This window comes from Rattus norvegicus, chromosome 16 (assembly GCF_036323735.1).
Source record: "Rattus norvegicus strain BN/NHsdMcwi chromosome 16, GRCr8, whole genome shotgun sequence".
NCBI classification, from domain to species: Eukaryota; Metazoa; Chordata; class Mammalia; order Rodentia; family Muridae; genus Rattus; species Rattus norvegicus.
Genome location: NC_086034.1, coordinates 85,926,282 through 85,954,006, shown reverse-complemented (window position 1 = coordinate 85,954,006; position 27,725 = coordinate 85,926,282). Strand labels below are relative to the sequence as shown.

The following is a 27,725-nucleotide window of genomic DNA, read 5'->3' as shown; positions in this document are numbered from 1 at the left end:
TACAGACTAATAAGGTCAAAGCATAGGGTACTATTTGGCAATGAAATATGTTAGATTGTAAATTAGGACAGGAGATACTGAGGCACATGCATAGAAATGTCACAAGGGATTCCCTTACCTTGTGCGATAACCTAAAAACTAATAAGAAAAGAAGTAGACTAGAAATCAGTATACATGAATCTGAAACTCAGCAGCTGTGGCCGTGAGGACATAGAGGAACTGTTGACAGTCACCTCTGCTGACCCCTTTGGAAGCCTATAAAGGGTCATTCCACGTGTCATGGTTGTCACTGCAGAGTCCTTGGAAATTAATGGACACTTTCACCAAGAGACCCTTCCTCAGAGCTAAGAACCAGAAGACCACACTGATTATTAGATCATCCCTCTGTCAACACCATGCTCATCATCAACACATGGCCCTCTGAGATACTGCTTGTCTGTAGGTTTTTCTGTGGCCTGTCTCCCAGGTATCTAATGACAAGTCATGGCAGTCATAGGAGCCAACATGTCAAGAGCTCAAAGTCAGTAAGTCAGACTTGGTGCAGTTTTCTGAATGATTCATTGAAACACCTCCTGATTACTTACTGAGCACTCTCAGACCCTCTGCAGCTTCGGCCAGGGCTGTCTCTACAGCAGTTTGTCAGTCATGCTGTGAAAGCTGCCGTTGCCTCTTCCTGTTGAGGTTATTAGAGAAGGCGGCTCGTTGACACTTCTATCAGTCTTATACGTCTACTTCCTCTTGCTGGAAGTAGGCGATTGCATATGGCACCCTGTGTTTTCTTATTTGTCCATGAGCCTATATGAAGCGCTTTTGAAGTTAGTATGCAAACCTGTCTCAGACCATAGAAAAGCCACATCTTCTCTCAACCCTGTGTTCTTTACTTGAAAACAGGGATGGGCATCTTGGTACATTGTGTATGTGTGCAGGAACAATGAACTCTAAAGCACCTGGGAAAGCAGGGTGGCACATGCAGCCTCTCCAGCCTCTCCACGGCTTGATATTTTAATGCAACACAGCAGACTCTTTTGATGACATGGAGACTCCACTGTGAGTTTTCTTCACATTAAACACGAAATTGGACACATTTTGTACATGCGTAGTGAGTTGTTAACTTATTTTGGGCTTCGGACATGCATACATTAAGAAAAAAGCATATATTTGAGTGTGGTCACACAGGCAGTTAACTTCAATACTCTAGAAGCTAAGGCAGGGGAATCATGAGGTTGGAGGACAGACTGGGGATATATAGCACAGGCCCTGGCTAGTCTAGACTAAAGAATTTGGCTTTTTTAATGAGTGGTTTCAGTCCAGAGAGATGGCTTGGACATTGCCAACCCTAATAACTCAGGTTGGGTCCCCAGAACACACACAGTGGAAGGAGAGGGTCAACTCCAGGGAACTGCTGTCTGGCCTCCACATGCTCACCACCATGGCACAAACATATCCACTGTCATTCAAAGTCAGTGAATGCAAACCAACAGAATGGATCGTGTTTATTTAAGAACAATTAGACACCTAACTGAGTATATGAGCTAGTTTGATAAGTCATAATGACAACATTCTGTCAGTCATGACTTGTAGCCACATGGTAAATGTGCTTGTACAGTTTTGTCACCCGGTGCTTCGGGTGTCTCTGTAGGGCATAATGAAAAGGTAACGTGAACGTTCTAAATTCCCGAATGAAGAATTCAATTAGTCACCACATCAATAAGACCATGATGATGGCGCCCACAGTGTTATGCGTAATTTTGAGATGATAAAAATAAAAATTCTGTGCCAACTCTGTATTGTACTTTACCATACTTCAGTCTCCTAGAAACAAGTTCCACCTATTACACAGAGAAGAGGTCAGCGGGAAGTTAGTGGGAACAATGCCTAACAGCATGTTGACTACATATGTTACAAGTTCCATTCCACTATGTCAGCTAAAATGCCACACAGTGGAAGACCAGCTTTATTAGGATGTTTGGAAAGGGTTGCAGGGACGTGATCATATAGATGCACCTGACCTTTGTGAATGTGAAGGGTTGCCAAGGAAAAGAGGAGCAGAAATAGGAACTGTATGTAAGATTTTATCCCAGAATCCAACTGCTTACTTGGTAGAATTCTGTCATAATTGAGTTTAAGGGTTAAACCTTTGGGGCCTTTTTATAGATTTATAGACATGGTGAAGGCATGGGCTGGGTTCACAACTGTGTTGAGGAAACGTTTTGATTCTATTATTGAATTTCTAATATGAAATTGTGGGTGTTGCTTTACTATTTCCTCTGTTCCATAAAGTGGTGGGTCATGCACATTTGTACATTAAACACAGAGGAGAGAGGGTAAGTAGGTTATTCCTGCTCTGCAGCAGGCATTACAGATTAAAGAAATGCAGGAAGTGTTGTAGAATCAGGAATGCAATGAGAATTACAGAATCAGGAATATAATGATAATTATAGAATCGGGAATTTGGTGGGCATTGAAGATTTGAGAATGCAGAGGGTATTGTAGAATCAGGAAGGCAGGGAGTATTTTAGAATTAGGAATGTAGCAAGCATTGTAGATTCACAATACAGTAGAATCAAGAATACAGTAAGAATTGTAGAATCAGGAATGTAGGAGTCACAGAATCAGGAATGCTGTGGGCACTGCAGAGTCAGGGATGCAGTGGGCACTGCAGTCAGTGATGCAGTGGGCACTGCAGAGTCAGGGATGCAGTGGACACTGCAGAGTCAGGGATGCAGTGGGCACTGCAGAGTCAGGGATGCAGGGGGCACTGCAGTCAGGGATGCAGTGGGCACTGCAGAGTCAGTGATGCAGTGGGCACTGCAGAGTCAGGGATGCAGTGGGCACTGCAGAGTCAGGGATGCAGTAGGCACTGCAGCGTCAGGGATGCAGTGGGCACTGCAGAGTCAGGGATGCAGTGGGCACTACAGAGTCAGGGATGCAGGGGGCACTACAGAGTCAGGGATGCAGTGGGCACTGCAGAGTCAGGGATGCAGTGGGCACTGCAGAGTCAGGGATGCAGTGGGCACTGCAGAGTCAGGGATGCAGTGGGCACTGCAGGGTCAGGGATGCAGTGGGCACTGCAGGGTCAGGGATGCAGTGGGCACTGCAGAGTCAGGGATGCAGGGGGCACTGCAGAGTCAGGGATGCAGGGGGCACTGCAGAGTCAGGGATGCAGTGGGCACTGCAGAGTCAGGAATGCAGTGGGCACTGCAGAGTCAGGGATGCAGGGGGCACTGCAGAGTCAGGAATGCAGGGGGCACTACAGAGTTAGGAATGCAGTGGGCACTGCAGAGTCAGGGATGCAGTAAGTATTTTTCAAATTACCAGTGCAGTAAGCGTTGCAGATTCAGAATACAGTAGGCACTGTAGAATCAAGAACATAGTAAGAGTTATGGAATCAGGAATGTAGCAGTCACAGAATCAGGAATAAGTGCGCACTGCAGAGTCAGGAATGCAGAGGACATTGCAGTCAACACAGTGGGTGTAGCAGAGTCAGGAGCGCAGTGGACCTGGTAGTATCAGGCACCGCAATGGACAATATAGACTCTTGTGGCCATGGACATTATCATGTTGGTATGTGTATAATGCTGACACGAAGTGAGAATATATCTAGTGACTTCTCTCTCTCTTCTTTACTTCAGGTTGCTACCAGCTATGTAATGTTTTTCGATCTCATGAGATGGAAATTGACCAGTGCTTGCTGGAGTCCCTCCCCCTGGGCCAGCGGCAGCGTCTGGTGAGGCGCATGCGCTGTGAGCAAATCAAAGCCTACTATGAGCGAGAGAAAGTGTTCCAGAAGCAGGAAGGGCTCCTGAAGAGAATTAAGCCTGGGAAAAGCCAGAAGGTCCGCTTCGGCCTGGCTGACATGATTCAGGATGCCATTATCCACCACCACGACAAAGAGGGTATGCCTTCTCCAAAGAGATCTCTTAATTTACTCTTGCTTGTTGTTTCCCGGGGAGATAAGAGCACCTTTAAAAAGGATGTTCCTTCCAAAGTTCGGTGTGGAACTTAACAGTCTCTTAAGTGATGTGTGAAAAAAGTAAATTTTTGGTGAAATGTTTGTATATAGCTTGGAAGAGAAGTGCCTATCCAAAAGGCAAGCGACTTCTTTTAAAATTTCACTTTCATTCCTAACAGGACACGTGGTTGCTGAGATTAGTGGTTCTCAACCTGTGGGTCATGACCCCTTTGTGGGTTAAAGGACCGTTTCACAGGGGTCACAGGTCAGATATCCCGCATATCAGATATTTACTTTACGATTCATAACAGGAGCAAAATTACACTCATGAAGTAGCAATGAAAACACTTTTTGCTTGGGGGTGTCACCATAACCTGAAGAACTGCGTGCGGTAGACTCACAGCATTAGGAAGGCTGAGAACCACTGTCTTAGAAGATGGCTGAGACTGCTCTTCTCATTTTCCTCACAAATCCACGTGGATACAGCCATGGCAAAGTCGGTTGCCTCAAAATTTACAGAGGGCTAAGACTCAATATTTCTAAAGCTCACTTCCTGGGCAGCTATGACTTTCCTGTGTCCCCATGTAGTATGTGGATGGCCTCAGATCTTACGTTGGGGTGATCAGCTGATTTTGTAGTAGCATGGAGTGGAGTTTCAGTGTTCTCTATGCTGGTGTCCAGTTTCCCCACACCATGTGTGCAGTTTGCACTTTCTCCAGTTGGTGGTGAGTTCAGGAGTGTATTTAGATGGCCTCCATTACATTCCATTGATCTCTGTGTATATTTTATGCCACCATTAGGCCACTATGAAGTTTTGCAGTCTACCTTGAAATTCTGCCCAATGTGTTCTTTTGTTCAAGATGTCTTTGGCATTTTTTTTAAATCCTGGGTTATGATGTGGAAATTTCTTAAGCATGCACTATTAATTTCAACAGCATGCATTTTTATCTATGAGTTTCTTTCTGCTTTTTGTTGTTGCCTTTGCAATCTACTTTTCAGAGCTTTAGTGTGAGAGAAATGCTCTATTTCTGGGTTATGTTATGATAAAGTATGATGTTCCTTTCACCAGATTAATGTACCTGATGCTTGGCCCCTGACTTAGCTTGGTTTTCTTATGCTGGGAAGAGACACCGTGACCTTGGCAACTCTTATAAAGAAAAACATTTAATTGGAGCTGGCTCATGATCTATGGGGCCATTCCTACTCTCACCATCACCATGTCTTAAGGATTCTATCCACTGTAGTCAGAAAAGCCCTAAAATATTGAAATTAGTTAGTAACCAATTTTGATGAAGGCTCAGACTAGAAAGCCAGCAGCAATGCTGGCATTAAAAATCATTTTGACGAGATTTCAGATGAGAATGAGGACTTCCAAGTCTGAACTTGGATGGAGGCCAGGCATATCAATTTATTATGAAGAATATGTTTGTATTTTGTCCATGTCCTGAGACTTTGGCAGGCTATTTTTAAAGTTGGATCCACCCATCTGTGAGAAGAAATGTCAAAGGCATCTATCTAGTCTTCAGGCTGTGGCATGGTTTCTTTCTACTTTTAACCTGCTTGTCAGTGAGAAGTGGAAATCAAAAGCACAACCAAAATAACTAGAAAACTGGAATTTGTTCATTAAAAACTGTACTTCGGAGGTTTCAGAAGAGATCAATATCAACAAAAGAAGCCACATACACTTCTCTAGCTGCTAGGAGACAGACATGAGGTCATCTCTGTAGTAAGCTAGATCCTGACTGTCACAGCTTCCAAGAGATGAGAGCCTTGGAAAACTCTCTTTTGGAAAGTTAGTTCCTCTGGGATCCCTTGCTTATATGAGGCCACCAAGGAAGCTGTTTCTCAGGACACACTCCAGCACACTCAGCTGCCCAGTGAAGTCATGGTGGAGTGGAGGAATGAGCTACGGACTCAGCTTGCATAAGACCGTGGTGTAGTCCATGGGTGTAGGGTTTACTGAAATGGAAAAAATGCCAGAAGAACCTAGGTACGGAAGACTGCTACCTGAAATTGAAAAGAAATCTGAGGCTGGGGATGGGGCCAAGCAACACATGCTAAGGCTGGAGTTCCTGTAGGTGGCTGCGGAGAGGGAAATGCACAGGATGGTGAGGATGATGTGTAAACAGTGGTGAAGAACCCTAGATGTGAGAGATGTCAAGCATGTGGCCAGAAACAGCCAGCCTGGGTCACATGTCCAATTGACTCAAGTGGCAAGGCCACAGGTGCAGAGTTTAAGGGGCCCTGAAAACTTATTTCATAATCCGGTATATCCTAGATGCTGGGCACAAACTTAGTTTGCTGGGTTTCAGTTTTCGGGGTTCTCTCCCTCCTAGGTGTTCTTCTCCTCTCTTCAGAAGGGGAGCATTATACTAACCACCACATCTAGGCATATGTAACTTTATTTTTTTACCAGAGCTGACTGCTAAGAGTATATCTTGATTCCCAAAGGAAACATTGAACCTGAACTTTTGAAAAAGTTTGGACCTGATAAAGCTTTTAGGCATCTTAGAGATAGACTTCCTGGCATTTTCATTGTGAGTCAGCCTTGAGCTGTAGGAGCCGTGGGTGAAATGCTATGGCTTGGACCTGAAATGGGCCACACTGGTGGGCTCATTTCTTAACTGCTTGGTCTCTAGTTCTTCAGTTTTGGCGAGTGGTGGAACGTTTAGGAAGAAAGACCTCACTGAAGGAAGCAGTTCACTTCTGTGTGCCACTGAATGTTACACGTGGGCTCCATTCACTTTCCTTTAGCATATTCACAGATGGGGTAGGGTACTCTGCCCAAAGTCTAGGTCCAACCGTGGGTTGAAACAAGTTGTCATATATCGTGACTCATTTTATGTTGTTTTGTCACAGCGACAGCACTGTCACTAATACAGTGTAGATGAGGACTTCTTAGAGAAGCCAGTGGAGGTGTGTACACCTTGCTGGTCTCTGAACCAGTGGTTGGCTGGACCTAAGGTGGACATCCTTCTCAATGTAGTAGTCACAATTTGGAATGAAAAGAGCTCAGAAATGCCAGGTTTTCCTTGTAGCTCACTGTAGAGCATATTTTCCTGACCCGATTTTATTTTTTTAGCATGTTCAGTCTGAAAAATTCATGAATTTAGGAATGTATACATTTCCAAGGCTCTCACACAGGGATTGTGAATCTGTAGATGAGAGAGCTGTCAGCATGCTGTATGCCATGATGGCTATAATGAGACTCTCCGCCCCTCTGTTTGGATATCCGAGTTAAACTACTCCTTGCTGAGACGTTCCTACATCTCACTTAGATGTATTTGCTCTTATGCCTTTATACGTGGCAGTAGCAGAAGGTATATGATATGGTGTAGCTTGAGAGATCCTTTACTCTACTCCCATTTACTCCTGAAAGGACAGGTGCTTGTGACTGAACCTGAATGTTCACATGGTGCCCGAAATGTTTCCTAGGGTACTGTTCTCACTTGTAACTGGGCACTTAACAGCTCCTCCCCTCAGAATCTCTACATACACCGATAAGAGGAACTATGTTAGACTCTGTTCCATTGTTCCTGTTTGGTGTTTCCTGAGAGTGTGGAGTAGAAATTAAAAAACATTTACCTTCTTCGCCATCAACAGTTGCCATAGCAAATGTACAAAGAACTGAGATCTTATGTTGATCAAAAAATAATGAAACACACACACATACCTGTGCACACATATACATATGCATGCACACATGCACACCCATGCACACATACACACACACACACACACACACACACACACACATACCTTAGAGGAAACACTCTTACAAAGTGATGTCTATAGATTTAAAAGAAATTAAGAGTGGTGAGTAATAAATCAGAGACTAAAACTCAAGTGTTTTACACATTACTCCCCCAAAAACTAATATAATCATATTTTTTTTCAGTCACTCATCCCACACTGCCTGAACCGTTCTTTTTCAAGCAGTTGTTACAGTTCAATTCTGCCACTGATGATCAGAAGGCAGGAAACAGAATGATTTTTTCCCTTGAAATTACATATCTAGATAGAAGAAACACTCAGAGTATACAGAACATAGCAGATGTGTAGGAGGGAGTGAAGACTCGAAGGGTGGCAGGGATGGAGAAAGCTGCTTGGAGAACATGGTTCTGGAGGGATTTGCCCTTAACCCTTGCTTGCACTTTGACCTATGAGGAGAGCCTGCTGCAGTGGGTAGCAGAGCAGCTCAGCAGCCACAGACGCCTGAACAAACACAATGGGTGGACATCTGGGGTGAGCTGGATGGGAGTGGAGCGGTGCTTTTTTAATCAGAGTATATTCTGGAAAGTCCCCCTTTTTTTCTCCTCCCTCTGCATGTGACTTTAACATTGTTCATTTAAGTAGGATGAGATTTCTGGGGGCTCTCTGGAATCAGAAAGCAGGGGGAGCTATCACATGATTCTAAGTGAGACTTCGACATACTACACATTATTTTCAGCAAAGAATAGTCTGAGCTACTTAGCTGTTGAGTGGGCTGAAAGGTGGATATGAACTGCAAGCGAATGCACCAGCTAAGGGTCTACTGATGAATTCTCAGCATGGAGAAGGCCGGGCATGGCTAGGTTGGTTGCTATTGGAGTCAGAATGAGAGAATAAAGAAGAGTCCTGTCACAGGGAAGGTCTTACGTTCATCACATGTACCCTAAGACTTGTCTCTGAAAGACAACCAGGAGTGGAGCAGACAAGGCTTACTCCTTGGAGCACTGTAATATCAGTGGCTATTAATAAAGTCCCAGGAATAGGAAGTGTGGTCAGTGATGATGCACCCCAGGAAAGCTTCCTGGAGGGGCTGGAGACCGCTGGGCAGAAACATGGGGAGAGCATCCGTGACAGTGTCCTGAGGTAAAAGATGTCCCAGGATGATAATAGAACAGAAAGACCAGCAGTTCCTCAGAGGCAGGAGGAATAGAATGTACCTGAGGAGACACAATAGGGGTCTGCAAGGTGCACGTGAAAGGACTCTGCCTGCTCTGTATATAGATTCCTGACACGAGCAGAGGAGTTTGATCTCATGACACTTAAAGCTCAATAGGTCAGCTGAAGCTGCATCTTGAATGGGCAAAAGGTCTCGGACACCAGAACTGGGGAAGTAAGCAAGAAGGGTCTTGGGTAAGTTAGGCAGGAGAGGATAATGACTTGGACTGAAGTGGAATAAGAATGCATTGAGAAACCATCAGGTTTATGTCTGAGGCCCACTGAGGAGGGGTGGAAGATTCCGAGTGACTGTTATAAGTTAGGTGTCACTTTTCTCTTGCTGTGAGAACACATTGCTGCACACTCAGTGGCTGGGAGAGCATCAGTCCTGTAGGGCAGGGGTCAGGTCTGGGGTGCAATGGGAGGATTGAAATTTGGGTTCTGTAAGAACTCCCTCGTCATTTCTAACAGACACATCATAACCCTTAAATCAGAGTCTCCTTCTCCATCTTCAAGGGAAGCCATGGTGGGCCCAGACTCCCTCTTACACTTGACCTGTTGTGCTGACTTGTTTTATGTGTCAACTTGACACAAGCTGAAGTTATCACACAGAAAGGAGCCTCAGCTGAGTAAATGCCTCCATGAGACCCAGCCTTACAAGGCATTTTTGTCAACTAGTGATCAAGAGGGGAAGACCCAGCTCACTGTGGGTGGTGCCATCCCTGGGCTGGTGGTCGTGGGTTCTATAAGAGAGCAGGCTGAGCAAGCCAGGGGAAGCAAGACAGCAAGTAACATCCTCCATGGCCTCTGCATCAGCTCCTGCTTCCTGACCTGCTTGAGTTCTGGTCCTGACTTCATTTGGTGATGAACAGCAATGTGAATGTGTAAGCTGAATAATCCCTTTTCTACCCAACTTGCTTCTTGGTCATGATGTTTTTACAGGAACAGAAACCCTGACTAAGACACCTGCTTTGCCACATTTTTGTGTAATTTCATCTCTTTCATCAATCCTTCTGTCTCATCAATTTTCAGAGCTCTGTGTAATTAGTTTGTTTGCCCACTTCATCCAGATATTGTTACTATTTAAAAGACAGTTGAAAATTAGCTATATTTCTGGTATAACATGTTCACAGGCATAGAACCTATGACAAAACTAGGCTGTTCCAAGTCCTACCTAGGAAAAAGAAAGGAAAAGGAAAAATGCAAAAACGCCATAGGTTTTATTTTTTTATTCTGGTAATGAAAGGAATGTGATACCATTAATCAGCTCCTCCCTATATTTGTTATAAGAGAGCTGATTTGCTGGCTTGAGGAAAAAATTGGAACTTATGAGACTACAAGATAGCATTGGTAGACAGGACAGGAGGCTGCAGTGGCTTTTAGTGGAGTGCAGTATACCTCAGGGAAGACCTAGATCTCAGCAAGCACACAGTCGGAGCATGTAGAACTGTGAGTGCAGCAAAGGATTTCTACAACTACCTAGAAATGCATTTGAGTAAAGCTGTAAGAAGTTTGCAAACTGAGAACTAAAGAATTCTAGAGCTACTAATTCATGGAAGTGAATCGCAATGACCAGATGCAGCCAGGAATTGGGGATAGGGGGTAATGGGAGCTGAGTTTCAATGGGAGCCAAGACCTGAGAAAACCCCAAGGAGGGGTATTCTGAAGGCAGTGCCAGCTGCCTGCACTCTAGGTATGGGGAGGTCCTGGATTCAGCCATCACATTCAGAAGAACTGAAGTTAGCTGTTTTCATGAATTTTTTTTATAGCAAAGACCTTAAGGGGTTGGATTCCAAGCAAAAACTGCAAGGGAAAGTCTTGAACAGTACACTGACTCTGATCTGAAAGTTGTTTCACTCTACCAAATGCACAGAGTACCCTGCCCAGTTACCACTGTACAAATTCTGCCCCAATTGTTTGCAAGGTATATAACTCCCTGTCAGAGTCTGCTCGGGCTCATCACCCCTTGAAGTGGGAGGACCCTGACATGTCGGAATTAAACTCCTCTTGCTTTTGCATCGATCACTGCCTCTGTGAGTCTCATTCAAGAGGTCCTGGAAGAGGCTCAATTCAGACCTCACAATATGGCATTGCCTAGCATGTGCAGGACCATGGTCTGAAAATACAAGAAAAACTGATCCCCTTTGTAGAAATGTCAGAACAGCAAAGGTGAGGTGTTAGGGTTGGTGGTGTGGGAATGGATCCACCTTTGTCCTGTTTGGTTCTGCCTTTCCAGCAGCTTATTAGACTTCCTTTACTTGTAGAATTCCTGTAGAGAGAATCTACAGGGTCTCCTATAAGCATCACCTGTTAATAAAGGCTCTATGCCCAATGAGCTGGAAATAGGCAGGGAGAAGGAGGTGGGACATTGGCAGGAAGAGAGGATTCTGGGAAATTGTGAGAGAATCAAAGGGGCAATTCACCCAGGAAGATGTTGCAAGAGGACATATGGTACCTGAGCACAGGTAACCAGCCACGTGGCAGAATTAGACTCGAATAAATGGGATATTGTAAGCTATGATCTAGTCAGAGAAGAGCCTAGCTGCATGGCCAAGGTAATTGTAAGTATATTTTGAGTCTGAGTCTTATTTCTGGGATCATGGGGCTGGGAGGAAGAACCAGAACCTAACTTCCACAAATCCTTATCTATGCTGCTGAAGTCATGTGCCCAAAGTACAGGTCCTGTAACAACTTGCCAGGAAATTGATAGCAGAAAACATGATTTACCACCTCACAGTGTGGAAACTCAGAAACCTTGGAGATGAGTGTGAGAGAGTGTATTCCTTCTGCAAACTCAGGGAAAGCCAGTCTCCATGTTCCTGCCAATCACCTGGGTACAGACAGGCCTGCGGCCCTGGTGAGTGGTGAGCTCTCTCTCTCTCTCTCTCTCTCTCTCCCTCTCTCTCTCTTTCTCTCTCTCTCTCTGTGTTTGTCTGTCTGTCTGTCTGTCTCTCTGTCTTTGTCTCTTTATCTCTCTCTGTCTCTCTGTGTATCTCTGTCTATGTCTGTCTCTCTGTGTATCTCTCTCTTTCTCTATCTATCTATCTATCTATCTATCTATCTATCTATCTATCTATCTCTCCTGCTTCTCTCCACTTTCATCACGCTTTATCACTCTTTTGTGTGTTTGAATGCCCTGGCTTTGCACATCCATCACCAGATCACTGAGTTAAGACCCACCCTATCCCTGGAAGACTCTTCCTAACTTCAACACTGCCAGTCTTCTGTGACCAGACCCTGATCACAGTTCTAGGAGGATGTGGTAACCTAGCACAGTACCTCATAGGGTGGCTTGAGGGCTAAATGGGATGTGACTGGCATATAGCATCTGAGAAGCATAAATGCAAAAACGAAGTGATCATTGCCTTTATCCCATTCTAAGGAGATGGAGCAATCCAGCATCTCATTAATTCACACCCCTAACAACTCAGCTGTGTGTCTACCTCAGCCTTTCTCCCTATAATTATAAATTCATTATGATTTAGAGCATGATTGCCCACGACATTCTTAAAGCCCCGCTCCCATTCTTAGGTTTCCATACACACAGCGAGTTTATCACACCCTGAGATCAGACAGCAGCCAAGGTCATTATCCAAAGCTTACTGCTCCCACTCTATCTGTAAATTCCTCTTAAAGCTACAGAGAAGCTACTACTTAGCATGCAGGTACAGTAGGGAGAGCTGATGGATGTCATTTGAAGGTGCACGCAGGGACTTTAGAGTTCTCACAGCTACTGTGCAAGAGAGATCCCTCAGCACACTGTTTAAGGGTATGAAGAGGAAACATGGACTACCTCAGCCACGGACACTCAGGTTGTAAATTGTAGAATCAGAATCAGCAGCTCACTCTGCCCAGTTCAGAGTTCAGATCCTGGTGCCAGCCCCTAATGGTGCTGCTACATAGCACTCCTGTGAAAACCTGCCCTTCCTTCAAATCACAGGGTTCAAACCTTTTCCTTTCTGCCTACAAAAAAACGGGGTGTATTTGTAACTCCTGTGTCACTGTGACCAGATACTAGAGAGAAGAAATTCAAAAGAAGAAAGCTCTATCTCATCATGGGGCAAGGTGGGAGGAGGGGAGTTCAGACCCCAAGGAACAGGAAAGAGATAAAAGGAATATCAGAAGGGCCAGATACAGCAACCAAGGATGCACCTCCTGGGGACCCACTACTTCCAATTATGCCCCAACCCCAAGTTCCTGTCACCTTCATCCAAATGCCAACATATGAATCTCTCAGGTGAGTTCAGAGATCTGATTGCTTCTCAGCCCATCAGCTGTCAGCCAGACCTCCAATGTGCAGGTGTCTTAGTCAGGGTTTCTATTCCTATGCAAAACATCATGACCAAGAAACAAGCTGAGGAGGGAAGGATTTGTTCAGCTCATACTTACATATTGCTGTTCATCATCAAAGGAAGTCAGACTGGAACTCAAGCAGGTCAGGAAGCAGGAGCTGATGCAGAGGCCATGGAGGGATGTTACTGGCTTTCTTCCCCTCCACAATGGGCCCTCCCACCCTTGATCATTAGTTGAGAAAATGCCTTACAGCTGAATCTCATGGAGGCGTTTCCTCAAGGGAGGCTCTTTTCTCTGCGATAACTCTAGTGTGTGTCAAGTTGACACACAAAACCAGCCAGTAAAAAGGGTCTGTGAGGGACATTTCATGTTGAGTCTACAGGAGATAGTCTGAAATTTATGAAGCCTTACACGAAAGACGGATTTTTTTTAATGGACAGCACAATGATGAACATAACACATAACCCATTCTCCTCCCAGCTATTATGCCAGCAACTAGTCGAGTTATGACTATGAAGCAGGCAGTTAAAATACTGACCACCTTGCCGGATGCTCATTTAGTATTTGTGAGACACTAAACCATGTGTTGACTTCGGGCAGAACCCTTCAGAATTTAAATACCCTTAATCACCAACTCCTCGTGATTTTATATCTCATGATGGGGCCCCTTCAATTAGGTAGCAGCTGTTGCCTATTATCAGAAAGCATCCAGTTCAGTGAATAAGAGCTATGTAAATCCACCAGCCATGCAGACCGGACGTGCTAGTCCTAGGTGTGAACACCATGCACAGAAAAGCACAGGTTCTCAGTGACACAGAAGCTTGCAGGGAGAAGAAACTCTGGAAGGCAAGCTGCTGTTCTGTGTCCCTGGCTTCCTCCTCCAGCACACCCCATCCTGGGCTAAGCTAAAGTCTGTCTGCTGTATATTAGTTAGGAGCTAAGGGGGGGGGTGACCACCATATTGGTAAAGTTGTCCTCATGCCCACAGTGGACATGTGGACAGTGAGTACCACAGTAATAGTTTTTCACATCTCCTCCTAAAAGGGCAGTATGTGAGGATTTCATATTACTTAAACCTAACCCTCTTTGGGAAATTCTGCACACAGCTCATGTCCAGGGCAGCCCATTAAGATCTGAGTTCCTCTTAAAAGGGGGAACAAAAATATTCATAGGAGGAGATATGGAGACAGTTTGGAGCAGAGACTAAAAGAAAGGCCATCCAGAGACTGCTCCCACCTGGGGATCCAGCCCATATACATATAGCCACCAAACCCAGACAACGTTGCTGATACCAAGAAGTTCAAGCTGACAGGAGCCTGATATAACTGTCTCCTGAGAGGCTCAGTCAGAAAGTGACAAATACAGAAGCAAATGCTAGCAGCAAGCCATTGAACTGAGAACAGGGTCCCCATTGGAGGAGTTAGAGAAAGAATTGAAGGAGCTGAAGGGGCTTGCAACCCCATGAGAACAATACAAACCAACCAGAGCTCCCAGGGACTAAACCACTACCCAAAGGGCACACATGGACAGACCTATGACTCCAGCTGCATATGTAGCAGAGGACGGCCTTGGACACCAGAGGGAAGAGAAACCCTTGGTCCTGCCAAGGCTGGAGCCCCCAGTGAAGGGGAATGTGAGGGCAGGAAAGGGTTGTGGTTTGGGAGGGGTAACACCCTCATTGAAGAGGGGGGAGGGGGAATGGGTAGGGGGGTTATAGACAGGAAACTGGGAAAGGGGATAATATTTCAAATGGAAATAAAAAAACAGATCTGGGTTCTGGAATCACTCTTTGTACTAGAGCACTCCCCATCCATCACACCGATGATGAAAATGCACAGTCATATCCTGTGCTGAGCCTTCTCAGTCAGCCTGGCCAGTGTTCTCAAAGTGTCAGTGGCCTGTTTCAGCAGGTGGCTATTCCTGAGAAAGAACTCTCCCTTCCCTGGGAAACCTGCAGTCATAGTTAATGGAAAATGAGACCTCTGATTTCTAGTACTCCACACACCAAGATTGTGTTGTGCTCGAAACTGAAAGACAAAAGCAAACACTTTGGTTGAGTGAATTATTGCACTTGCTCAAGCCAGATTCATCAAGCCTCACATGGTTTTGCCTTCAATAGGTAAGCACAGAGTTTAGATTCTCTGCACTCAAATACTCTATAAAAGACGGAAAGAGTGACTGGTAATTTCATGTGAAGAGGTACAGTCCATCAGAGGCCTGCCCTACTGAGGAATTTACATGCTCAGCTGCACATCTGCAGACAATGTTGGCCTCTGACAGTCTGTAGTTCATGAAGAAATGAGCTGTCTTACATGGAGGGCAGAGACATGCCATTTGTAAAACCAGAGGACCATGTCATGTACAGATATATTAGCAGAGTATCTCCTATGTGGCATCAGTATACAGAGAGTTTCTAGGAATGGACTGTGTGAGTGCTTATGTCTGAAACAGCATCTGCATACAGCACTAAAACTGGCCTCCTCAGAGCCATTACCCTAACTTCACATCATCCAAGGTCCAAGTCCAGTTCAAGGAAATTAAAAAAAAACACTTTATTGTGTTTGTTTTACTTCTGTGCATGTGTGGTATGCTTGTGCACATGCAGAAGAGGGCATGGAATCCCTTGGGGCTGGAGTCACGGGGGTCTGTGGCATTCTTGGCTTGCCACATGGATTTTGAGGGTTACAGTCTGGGCTTTGTGATCTCATACCAAGTGTCCTTTAACCATAGCTCAAGTTCCTAGGTAATATTTTAGCCCACGGTTTATTCATCTGCAAATAGCATTTACCTCACTAGCCATCTCTTGCTTTTTGGCTTGGTCCTCCTCGAGGAACACCTCCCTGATGCTACCCCTTAGCTAGTCTTGGCAGAATAGCTCTCCCCCACATGCACTGCATACCTCACAACACCTGTGTTTGTCTATTTGGACTGTTGTGACAAAGCACCCCAGCCTAGAAAGCTTATGAGCAGCTCATGTCATCCTCAGACACTAGAGTTCAAGGTCCCAGAGTCACAGACCAGTAGAATTGCTTCCCCAAGGATTCCCTTCCCACTTGGTGACCCATCACTTCCAATAAGGAAATCAGACTCTACCTGTGTTAGAGTCCTACTGCCAAAGAGTTCCACTGAGTTAGGGTTTTAACATAAACTTTGATGGGAGACACTAATAAATTATTCTCTCCACCTTTCTGTGTCAAAAAATTCAGGTCCTGTGGGAGGCCTTAAGTGGCAACATGTGTGGGCCCATTTCATTTTCGACATCTCTGCATTCTCCCACACTGTCACCTGTAACCCCACTTTCTAGAACAAAACCACTACAACCATGTTTTCACCTAGAGAGTCACCTACAACCCTGCCTTCTCCTACAGTGTCACCTACAACCCCACTTTCTAGTACAATACCACTTACAACCCTGCCTTCTCATACAGTGTCACCTTCAACTCTCCCTTTCCTTACAGTGTCTCCTACAACCCTCTCTTCTCCTACAGTGTCATCTACCACCTTACTTTCTAGTACAATATCACTTACAACCCTGTTTTCACCTACAATGTCACCTACAACCATACCTTCTCCTACCTTTTCACCTACAACCTAGCCTTCTCCTACAGTGTCAACTACAACCCCACCTTCTCCTATACTGTCACCTACAACCCTCCTTTTTAGTATAGTACCACCTACAACTCAGTTTTCACCTACAATGTCACCTACAACCCTGCCTTCTCCTTCAGTGTCCTACAATCATACTGTCTCCTATATTATCAGGTATAACCCCACCTTCTCCTACAGTGTCACCTACAAAACCCTGCCTTCTTCTATCATGTCAAATGCTGTTATAAGTAAACTTCTTTTAAAATTACTTATCCAGTCTTAGGTATTACATTAGCAACAGAAAACATCCAATACACCCTTGACTCTTGATGAACTTCTCACACTGTCACCTCCCAATGATCTTCTCCTTCAACATGTTTCCCCTGACACTTGGGAAGAGTCTTTGTCTGGTACTTTCAACAGATTCCGGGCACAGTCTTGAGTCCTTGTCTGGCTGTACTTTTGACAGGCTCAGGACACCAGCATTCTCAGTACAGGCAGGAAGACTGTTTTCTGCCACTGTCCTGATGATCCCAACACCACCTCCCAGGAGCTAATTCACGTGACAGGATCAGGAATTCATTAAGAGATAAAGTTCTGGGCTTGTCTATAAGGGATTGCTTGGATTAGGTTAATGAATTTGGAAGTCTCAATCTAACAATGAGCAGCCCTGTTCCAGGAGCTGGGAATCCTGTAATAGCAAAGGAAGGAAGTGAGATGTCAGCCTCCCGGCTTCTCATTGCCTATGACCCTGCTGCTTTGCACTCCTGCCTCCATGTTGACTCAGCCACAGCAGGCCATAATCGCCTGACCATGAGACAGCACCTGACTGCCTTTATGTTCCTCTGGTCAGACATTTTGTCACAGCAGCAGGAAAGATAACTAATTTGTTTATTTGTATGGAAAATCAAAGTAGTTAATTTTGTGTCGTTTAGAGGAGGATATGGAAAGTGCTTTTTTTATATCCATTTTTGAATATTCTTGAGTGAGACCTAGAGAGATGGCTCAGGGACTTAAAGTGACCTCCCTCCTTAAGGTCACCCCCTCCTTGCACATGGCCCCATGTTTATGTCCTGTCTTACAAACACACATGAGCAGATCTATATGCTCATATACAAATTTACATGTGAGAAGGCACACTGTATTCCTCTGCCTCTCGATATCTGGGCAATGTGATCATTTCAGGCCCGTCTGGTTTTCTGTCAGGGCATGTTTCCACTCTTCCTTATGGCTGAGAACTTTCTCACTGTGTGTGTGAAACACGTTTTCTTTATCCACTCATCTATTGATGGACAGCTGGCATGGCTCTGTTTCTTAGCTTTTGCTGATAGGTAATCAATAAAGATGAATGTGCAGAGATCTCTGTGGTGTGTTGACTTGGAGTCCTTCAGGCATATTCACTCAGGAGCGATACAGCCTAGTCATGGCAGATGGACTTTCTTTTGAATATCTACCACACTGACTCCCATGACAGAACTGGGTACATCCCCATAGCGATGTAAGATTTATAGTTGTGTCCACAGGTATTTGATCCATGGATATAGAATTCACTTGTCAGGTTGGCCTCATAATATTCAATAGCAACAGCTTCCTGTCAAGTCACTCTCATGTGGAATAATGTCTCTAGTCATTCTCATCCCAGTGAGACACAACCACTGCCCTGTTGCAGGCTCCTAGGAGAGAATCCTCTTCTCCTTCTCCCTCCTTCCCCTCTTTGTGGTAACCTGTAAGTGCCTATATCAGAAACTACTGACTTAACTGACAGACAAACAAAATAATCAAATACTCAAATACTCAAAGGAACATTTATAAGCAAGAAATCTTTGACTGGTGGATGAACAGATTTCTGTGGAACCAGGGTAGAATGTAGGATGCTGACCACAGCTGTGGAATTTTAGGAGACAACTTTTAAGGAAAATTTGTATATTTTCAGGAAAATATACAAAATTAATTTATTAAATAACTGCTCACTTTTACTTAAATATAATGGATCTTATAAACACAGGTGATTTGATATCAATTCAAAAATTCTTAAAGATGAGAGTTGATGTCAAATCCGCCTAGCATTGCCATATTCTGTGGAATTCCTCCTTGGGATAGACCAGAGTTAGGGAGCGGTTGGCTCTGCTCTGGGACTTCTGTCTTCCCCAAGAGCACATGTAGACCCATGAGATATAAGGTGAAGACAGAAGACTATTAATAGACCAGCAAGTGGAACGAGGGCATTTAAGTATGATATAACGAGACATGCATGCTTACAGGATACACACCCCATTCTACAAACTTTCTCAGTTTTGAAGTTTCTGGGTAACAGACACGTATTTCGCTCTAATGTGGGGTACTTGGTGGCCTTTGCTGGGGACTGGTCCTCAGAAAGACCAAGCCACAATTAGAAGTTGGGAGCTTCATCCCAACCCATTCTCAGGGAGTGTGGAGGGATATGGATTGGTCTATAAATAGTCATAGCCACAAGGAAGAAGCTTCTACAGAAGTCCTAGGAAAATGTGATTGTTGGTAGGAGCATGGCCGGAATAATCTTTTCCAGTCCATGAAACCAGAGCCTGCATGGATAGGAAGGGTAAAATCTGAAACGAAATAGAAAGTCTGCCACAAAGAGTTTAATTTGGACCCTGACACTTCTAGAAAATGGGTTGTGAACACATCAAGACCCTAACCCGTAAGAGACCCCGAAATCTATTGGGAGAAGGCAGGAGACCAAGGCTGCTGGCTCTACAGCGGAGACGCTCAAGGCCAAGGCGGCCTTGAGTAGCTGCGGCATGTGTTCCATAGGACAGCATCTTATAGCTTGCTTTTCCTACTGGGACTCACATTTGTTCAACGTGTGATCTGAAACGTGTGATTTGTTCAATGTGTAAGGAAAGTCCAGGTCTGACAAGTACAGAGGAGGAACACAACTTACCTCCATGTCAGAAAGCAATTTCATGCACTCTGTGCAGGATGCCTTGGGAGACAGTGAACATGCTGTGCAAATTAACCAAAGTCCCTGAACCTCGGGTTGCTCTCCGGTAATACGTGGCACTTATACCCTAGGTGCTGTGAGTGTGAATCTGAGGTTTGTAGCTGTGAGCTGCAACCACAGCTATTACAGTTGATTGTTTTTGTGCATCGACGAGTTGATCTACCTTTAAAATCCCTCCTGATACCGCCATCAAGTCCTTTGTATCACAAGGACTGTGTAGGAGCTTCAGTGCGGGTCGAGATGAAAGTTCTCCACACTTCCAGCAAAGCTGAGCTCATGTCTCCTGTGGGTTTTATCATGAAACAGACTGGATTATTCCAGTCTGCCCAGCAATGGATTTAGGCAGAGACTCACATCCTGGGGATTCCACCTGCCTTTCTCCTACATTTTGCATGAGGTTGTCATGGCGTAGATGCTTCCTCATTTTATTAAAGCCCTTTATGGAGGAATTATTTAATAAGCACCGCCTGCCGTGGAGAGCGCAGTGTGAGTTATAGGCTTTGCATGGTGTGCTGGTATGACTTGGTGACAGCCCCAATGGATCCTTGGTCTTTGGCTTTCTCACCAGTTACCTGAAGAGAGTAGCAACAGACAAGCTTGTGGTGAAGATCAGGACTCAGAAGATGCTGGTTACAATGGTAGTTTTCCTAGTGTCAGGCTGCCAAGGGTTTCCTGAGAATGTGTCATGCATATTACAGTCTATGAATGTTCAAAGGAAGATGGGCAGAGCCATTGCTATGAAATTTTAAATCAGTTTAAGAACTTCAGGCCATAAACTTTCAGAACACATAGCAATATGACACTTTCATATCAAATTGAATTTATTTTATAATTCACATGGACTTTGTAGTGGTTTGTGTATGGTTGGTCCAGGGAGTGGTACTATTAGGATGGATGGTCTTGTTGGAGTGGGTGTGGCCTTGTTGGAATAAGTGTGTCACAGTGGGGGTGGGTCCTAGGACCTCCTTCTAGTTTTCTGAGGAGTCAGTCTTCTCCTGTTTGCCTTTGGAACGAGATGTAGAATTCTCAGCTCCTCCCACACCATGCCTGCCTGGATGCTGCCTTAATGATAATGGCCTGAGCCTCTGAAGCTGTAAGCCAACCCCAATTAAATGGTGTCTTTATACGAGCTGCCTTGGCCATGGTGTTGTTCACAGGAGTAAAACCCTTACTAAGACAGACTTCAAACTATCTATGTGAAAATGATATGGTGCTTTGATTTTTTTTTAAAAGTCTGTTTATGGTATTGTGGTACCATATTATGATATTGCTTATAGTATTTTTATCATGCAGATGCTTCAGGAATATATTACAGATATTGAATTTGCTAAATTATTGAAATATATTAAATAATTGTAAATGTAGTTATCTTAACATTCTCATATTAACCTTTAAATTGTAGCATCCAAGAATAACATTTAAAATAAAAGTGGCATCTATGTGGCATAAATGTGATTGCCACTGAGACAGGTGACCAGACTTCAACCTCCAAGTCCCACAGAGTGAAAAAAGAGACTCAGCCTTGACAAGTTGTCTTTAAACCGCCACACATACCATGGCATGTGCACACACATACACACCCATGCACACAGGCATGCACGTGCACACACATACACACACACACACATGCATGCAGAGATAAGTAAATAAATATAGTGAAATTATAAATAGACTAAATGTGATAAGCAGATTTTCTGAGATGTCATCCCTTGCTTATTAAATTAATACTTTTAAAAGAACCCAGGATTTTATCAGGATCCTGTGTCATTGTAATTAAAATGAGTCATTTTACTTGAATTGCCAACAGGATCTCTTAAGTGAATCACCAGCTTTTATTATCTTTTCAATTATCACGTCGTAAGAATTCAATTAGCTCTCATTGTCAGAAATTACCTATGCTGAACTCAGGGGTGGGGGAAAATCACCCATTTTCTTGTTTTCTTATTAACTGCCCTTTCTTATCAAATGAACAATGTACACAGAATCTGTGCGATATGAAAGGGACAGACCGAATAGCAGCAAAGAACTCAAGGAAGCTGGTGCCTTGCAGCCTGAGCTTGAGACACACTTCTGTGTTCTGCAGGAGAGACCACAGAGGCTCAGTGAGGACAGGCCCACGTAGAACTGCTCAAAGTGTGATTCTTCATCCAACGTTTGCAATGGGGCCTGAGAACATCACCTGTATTTCTGGAAAATAGGATGTGTGTGTGTGAGTGTGTGTGTGTGTGTGTGTGTGTGTGTGTGTGTGTGTGTATTGTGATCTCTCTCTCGCTTTCTGTGTGTGTGTGTGTTGTGATCTCTCTCTCTCTGTGTGTGTGTGTGTGTGTGTGTGTGTGTGTGTGTGTGTGTGTGTGTGTGTAGTTGGTCTAGCAATCCAGGTAAGAATCAGCTGTCAAAGAACATCTGACTTTCTCCAAATATTGATCAAAATCCTCCCAGCTCCACATAGGAAGCCCAATACCTACCACTAGCTCCTCCCTGATGTCCTTGTGTGAAGGTCAGTCTTGATGTCCTGAAATGTGATAGAAAGCTAACAGAATGCACCTGTCCAGGCTCCTGAGAATCCTCACCCCCATGTGGGCACTCTTGGGGGATGGGAAGGTTGACAGCTGGAGCAGCCATCCTCAGGGTTTTTTTTTCCTCAGCTTTTCCCTTGTCTGATTTATTTCGCAAGTTAAGCCCATCTCTGTTTCCTACAGCCAGCTTTCTCCTGCAGGACTCAGCAGGCCACAGGCAGACAGCTGACTCTGGGTCAAGGTCGTCCTGTTTCATCGAAGTCTGCAGAGTGGAGAATCACTCTCCCTGGGTGTGCTCAACTATATCCCCATCTCCCTCACCCTTTCAGTTTAAAGCCCTAAATTAGTGAATACTACAGAATTTGAGAAGGTAGCCCCGGGCCCAGAGCTCTGTTATACTCTGTGGGTGGGCAATGCTTACTCTGTGCAGGTCTGAGCTGGAATGAGCTGGATTCCATTTGATGGACAATAGCTATCCAGTGCAGAAGGCTCTCTTCACTCTTTCTTCTGCTGCTCACCCCACATATCAGTGTCAAGAAGTCAACACTTTCTACCACACTCAGAAACCTCCTTCATGCTACGTTTCATGCTCAGTGTCAAGATTTTTATAGAACAGCTTCAACCTGCTTGCACCCTGCCCCAGATTCTCTGCGGCAGATGCCCATGTTTATCTAATGTGTCTTGCACCTGATTGCCCACACACCTTCCTCAAGCGTCGTCTTCACTGAAAATGCTGTCATCTGCTCACTTTCCTGCTGTAGCCTTCACCAAGTAGCATCTCTGTAACCAAGAAACTTTCCCAAGTGTCCCCATATCCCCTTTAACCTGCTAGCTCTTCTCCTAACTGCAGTCAGTAAAAGTTTCCCCAAGATAACAACAAAACATTCCTTGATCCATTTTTGTGTTTCCCTGAAATATGTTAGCAGCCTTATTGAGTATCTGTTGATATGTTGGTGCCCTAGACCCATTCATCTTGCACAATGTCTACCAGGACAGGAGCCTGACCAGGCATAGTTGGGTCCTCAGTTTAGGGCATAAAGAGACCAGCTCAATGTCAGTGGGTTGGGACCTCCTACTGAGGGCTTCTTTGGTAGGGACGACCTCCCTGAAGAGGTGAGCGGTTGTCTTAGTTGGGCTTATATTTTAGTAGTCTAACATCCTAACAAAGTAACATGGAGAGGAGAGGGTTTGTCTGGGTAACTGGTTACAGTCCATCATCAAGGAAAGCCAAGGTGGGAACTAAAGCAGAGACCACAGAGGAATGCAGCTTACTGGCTTTACTGCTCTTTACAGTGTGTTTAGCCTGCTTTCTTACAACCCAGGACCGCCTGTCCAGGGTGCCACCGCCCACAGCAGACTGGGCTTTCCCACATCAGTCATTAATCAAGAAAGTGCCCTAAAGTTATAGGGGCACTTATGTGGAGGCATTCACGTACTTCTTTTCTCTATCTCTATTCCTATCTCTCTGTCTCTCTGTCTCTGTCTCTGTCTCTCTCTCAGACACGAACACACATACACACAAACACACACACACTACATACACACATCACACACACACACACACACACACACAAACACAAACACAAATACTTATTCTATGACATACTGGGTACATATTGGCATCAGTACCATGAATGCCATATCTTCAAAGCCTCTCCCCTAGCCTGAGTTATTCCATAGAGAGACTTGAGGATGGGGCAGCCACTCCTGCTTCTCTGGTCTGAGTCCATCTCCTGGTCCTTTGTGTGAGTCCATCTCCTAGTCCATCATGGTGTGAGTCCATCTCCCAGTCCATCATAGTGTGAGTCCATCTCCTAGTCCATGGTGTGAGTCCATCTCCTAGTCCATGGTGTGAGTCCATCTCCTAGTCCATGGTGTGAGTCCATCTCCTAGTCCATCATGGTGTGAGTCCATCTCCTAGTCCATCATAGTGTGAGTCCATCTCCTAGACCATGGTGTGAGTCCATCTCCTAGTCCATCATGGTGTGAGTCCATCTCCTAGTCCATCACAGTGTGAGTCCATCTCCTAGTCCATCACAGTGTGAGTCCATCTCCTAGTCCATCATGGTGTGAGTCCATCTCCTAGACCATGGTGTGAGTCCATCTCCTAGTCCATCATGGTGTGAGTCCATCTCCTAGTCCATCATGGTGTGAGTCCATCTCCTAGTCCATCATAGTGTGAGTCCATCTCCTAGTCCATCATGGTGTGAGTCCATCTCCTAGTCCATCATGGTGTGAGTCCATCTCCCAGTCCATCATGGTGTGAGTCCATCTCCCAGTCCATCATAGTGTGAGTCCATCTCCTAGTCCATGGTGTGAGTCCATCTCCTAGACCATGGTGTGAGTCCATCTCCTAGTCCATCACGGTGTGAGTCCATCTCCTAGACCATGGTGTGAGTCCATCTCCTAGTCCATCATGGTGTGAGTCCATCTCCTAGTCCATCATGGTGTGAGTCCATCTCCTAGTCCATCATGGTGTGAGTCCATCTCCTGGTCCATGGTGTGAGTCCATCTCCTAGTCCATGGTGTGAGTCCATCTCCTAGTCCATCATGGTGTGAGTCCATCTCCTAGTCCATCACAGTGTGAGTCCATCTCCTAGTCCATCATGGTGTGAGTCCATCTCCTAGTCCATCGTGGTGTGAGTCCATCTCCTAGTCCATCATAGTGTGAGTCCATCTCCTAGTCCATCGTGGTGTGAGTCCATCTCCTAGTCCATCACGGTGTGAGTCCATCTCCTGGTCCATGGTGTGAGTCCATCTCCTAGTCCATCATGGTGTGAGTCCATCTCTTAGTCCATCATGGTGTGAGTCCATCTCCTAGTCCATCATGGTGTGATTCCATCTCCTAGTCCATCATGGTGTGGGTCCATCTCCTAGTCCATCATGGTGTGGGTCCATCTCCTAGTCCATCATGGTGTGAGTCCATCTCCCAGTCCATCATAGTGTGAGTCCATCTCCTAGTCCATGGTGTGAGTCCATCTCCTAGTCCATGGTGTGAGTCCATCTCCTAGACCATGGTGTGAGTCCATCTCCTAGTCCATCATGGTGTGATTCCATCTCCTAGTCCATCATGGTGTGAGTCCATCTCCTAGTCCATCGTGGTGTGAGTCCATCTCCTAGTCCATCATAGTGTGAGTCCATCTCCTAGTCCATCGTGGTGTGAGTCCATCTCCTAGTCCATCGTGGTGTGAGTCCATCTCCTAGTCCATCACAGTGTGAGTCCATCTCCTAGTCCATCACAGTGTGAGTCCATCTCCTAGTCCATCACAGTGTGAGTCCATCTCCTAGTCCATCATAGTGTGAGTCCATCTCCTAGTCCATCACAGTGTGAGTCCATCTCCTAGTCCATCACGGTGTGAGTCCATCTCCTAGTCCATCATGGTGTGAGTCCATCTCCTAGTCCATCATGGTGTGAGTCCATCTCCTAGTCCATCATAGTGTGAGTCCATCTCCTAGTCCATCACAGTGTGAGTCCATCTCCTAGTCCATTGCGTGCTCACCAGTTCTGCCATTTTACATTTCCCTGTCTCTCGTATCTCTATTTTCCTGCTTCCCGGATGTTATCACCATCCTTTAACTCCAGAGGGATGTGACTTATCTGAGTTCTCTCATCTCCCTCTCTAATCCCTTAATCTCCCAGCCTGGTGTATATCTTGATAGTCAGCTGTAGTCTAGCCTGTAGTTTCCAATGTATTACAGAATTCATTCTTGCTAAGTCTCTTTGACCCAATAAAAGCCTAAACCATTACCTTTTCTTAGTTGGAGGATTACCCACCTGCTGTACAAGGAACATCTAGATAAATTTTTATTATAAATTATCTTTTCATAAGCCTTGGTAGACAATTATGAAACTATCTAGAAATAGTTTGCTGACTTGGCAGTAAAAGCTTGTATTCTAGAGGGAAAATAAAACTTTCTGTAAGATTAGGGCTCAGGTTACACATGAGCTATCTAAAAGCATAGACACCTGCCATCATGTTTAGCAACATAGACAATGTTTTAATGACCATTAAAGAGTTGAACTTGTTAGATTCGGTGAATGATAATGGATGTTCTGCTGAGGAAACATGACATAGAATTTAACAAATGGATCAGAACTAGGAGATAATTAGGGAACACTTCAATTTGTGACCTTATATTTGTGATTTTACTGAGCTTTCCTGAGTAGTGGGACACTGCATGGGTGGTGGTAGACCCCTGTATGTCACCATCTGGTGGCCAAATGTGGGAGGAGTGGACTCAGAAAGAGGGCACTGTATGGCAAAAGACAGCCTCAGCAAACTTGCAGCTGGGTCTGTAAAGTTAGATTTAGAAGTCACTTAAAGAGCAGTATCTCAGTAGCTAGCTCTCTAGCCTAGTGTGTCATAATCCCACACAGTTTAATCCCCAGGATGTATGCATATAGGTATGTATGTATGTATGTATGTATGTATGGATGGATGGATGGATGGATGGAGAGGTGAGGGAGGGAGAAAGGGAGAAAGGGAAGGAGAAAAAAACTGATACTTAAGTACCGATGTTGGTTGATTTATAGAAGGCAGATTGCTGCTTTCTTGTTTTCTTTTTTATTTTAATTTTATGTATGTCTTTGCATGGACGTGGAATTGTACACATGTGTGTTTGTGGGTGTCTACAAATGCCAGAAGAAGGCATTCATTCCCCTGGAGCTGGAGTTATAAGCAGTTGTTATGTGGGTGAAGGGAATTGAACGTCGGTCTTCACAAGAGTAGCGGGCACTCTGAAGCACGGAGCCAGACCTCCAGCCCCATTTGTTTCCTGAAGTTCACATCACCTAACTACTTTGTACCAGCGCAAACACCAGTGTGACTTATGAACCAGCTCCTTACTAATAAAGAAGTCATACGCTTGTGATATAGCACACATCTAAAAGATAATCTTAGAATTATTTTTGTGTTTTAGAAAAAAAATGTTTAGCACACAAAAACATATTCCATGCCACCTTGAAAACTATCTTGGAAGGGCTGTGGGGGATGGGTTCTTCAATTAAAATCTATTTCAAAAACCCATATGATAAAACTAAGCATCCACATGAGTCCAGAGTCGCCCTCCTGTCCACTGAATGCTAATTCTTGCTGGGGTCCTAGGATTTGGCTTTGACGTGGCGATGTTTTCAATGATGGCTAATAAAGTCCCTCATCTTCTCTTGCACTGGTAACCACGAGAGCAGAGTGAGCCTCTCGGATTCACCTTTAGGTTTGCAAGACTCCAGCATTATCCCTGCTCTACGTGTTTCCATGTGAACAGAATAGATGCTGACATAAATCACTTCTGTGAAAGCTTCCCATAGTTCCTTTGAAACTATACTTCATAGAAAGGGTCATTCTGTATACCCTGTGTCAAAATTTGCCTAGTGTATTCTAATTTTTATTACATTTATTTATTTATTTATTTGTGTGTGTGTGTGTGTGTGTGTGTGTGTATTATGCATGTGTTCGTGTATTGCCTGCAT

The 27,725-nt window shown here is 44.7% G+C and overlaps 1 protein-coding gene across 4 annotated transcripts in view; it reads left to right on the top strand.

Annotated features, from left to right (window-relative positions):
• Myo16 (myosin XVI) overlaps window positions 1–27,725 on the top strand; it is a 480,110-nt gene that overhangs the window by 112,531 nt on the left and 339,854 nt on the right. For 3 of the 4 annotated variants that reach the window (XM_017599990.3, XM_039094188.2, XM_008771384.4), the window contains exon 2: window positions 3,633–3,896. In XM_017599990.3, the coding sequence (XP_017455479.1) occupies window positions 3,671–3,896 (226 nt within the window). In that variant the 5' untranslated portion in view covers window positions 3,633–3,670. Of the gene's footprint in view, window positions 1–3,632; window positions 3,897–27,725 lie in introns of those variants that run through there. The other variant, NM_138893.2, reaches the window with a different exon arrangement.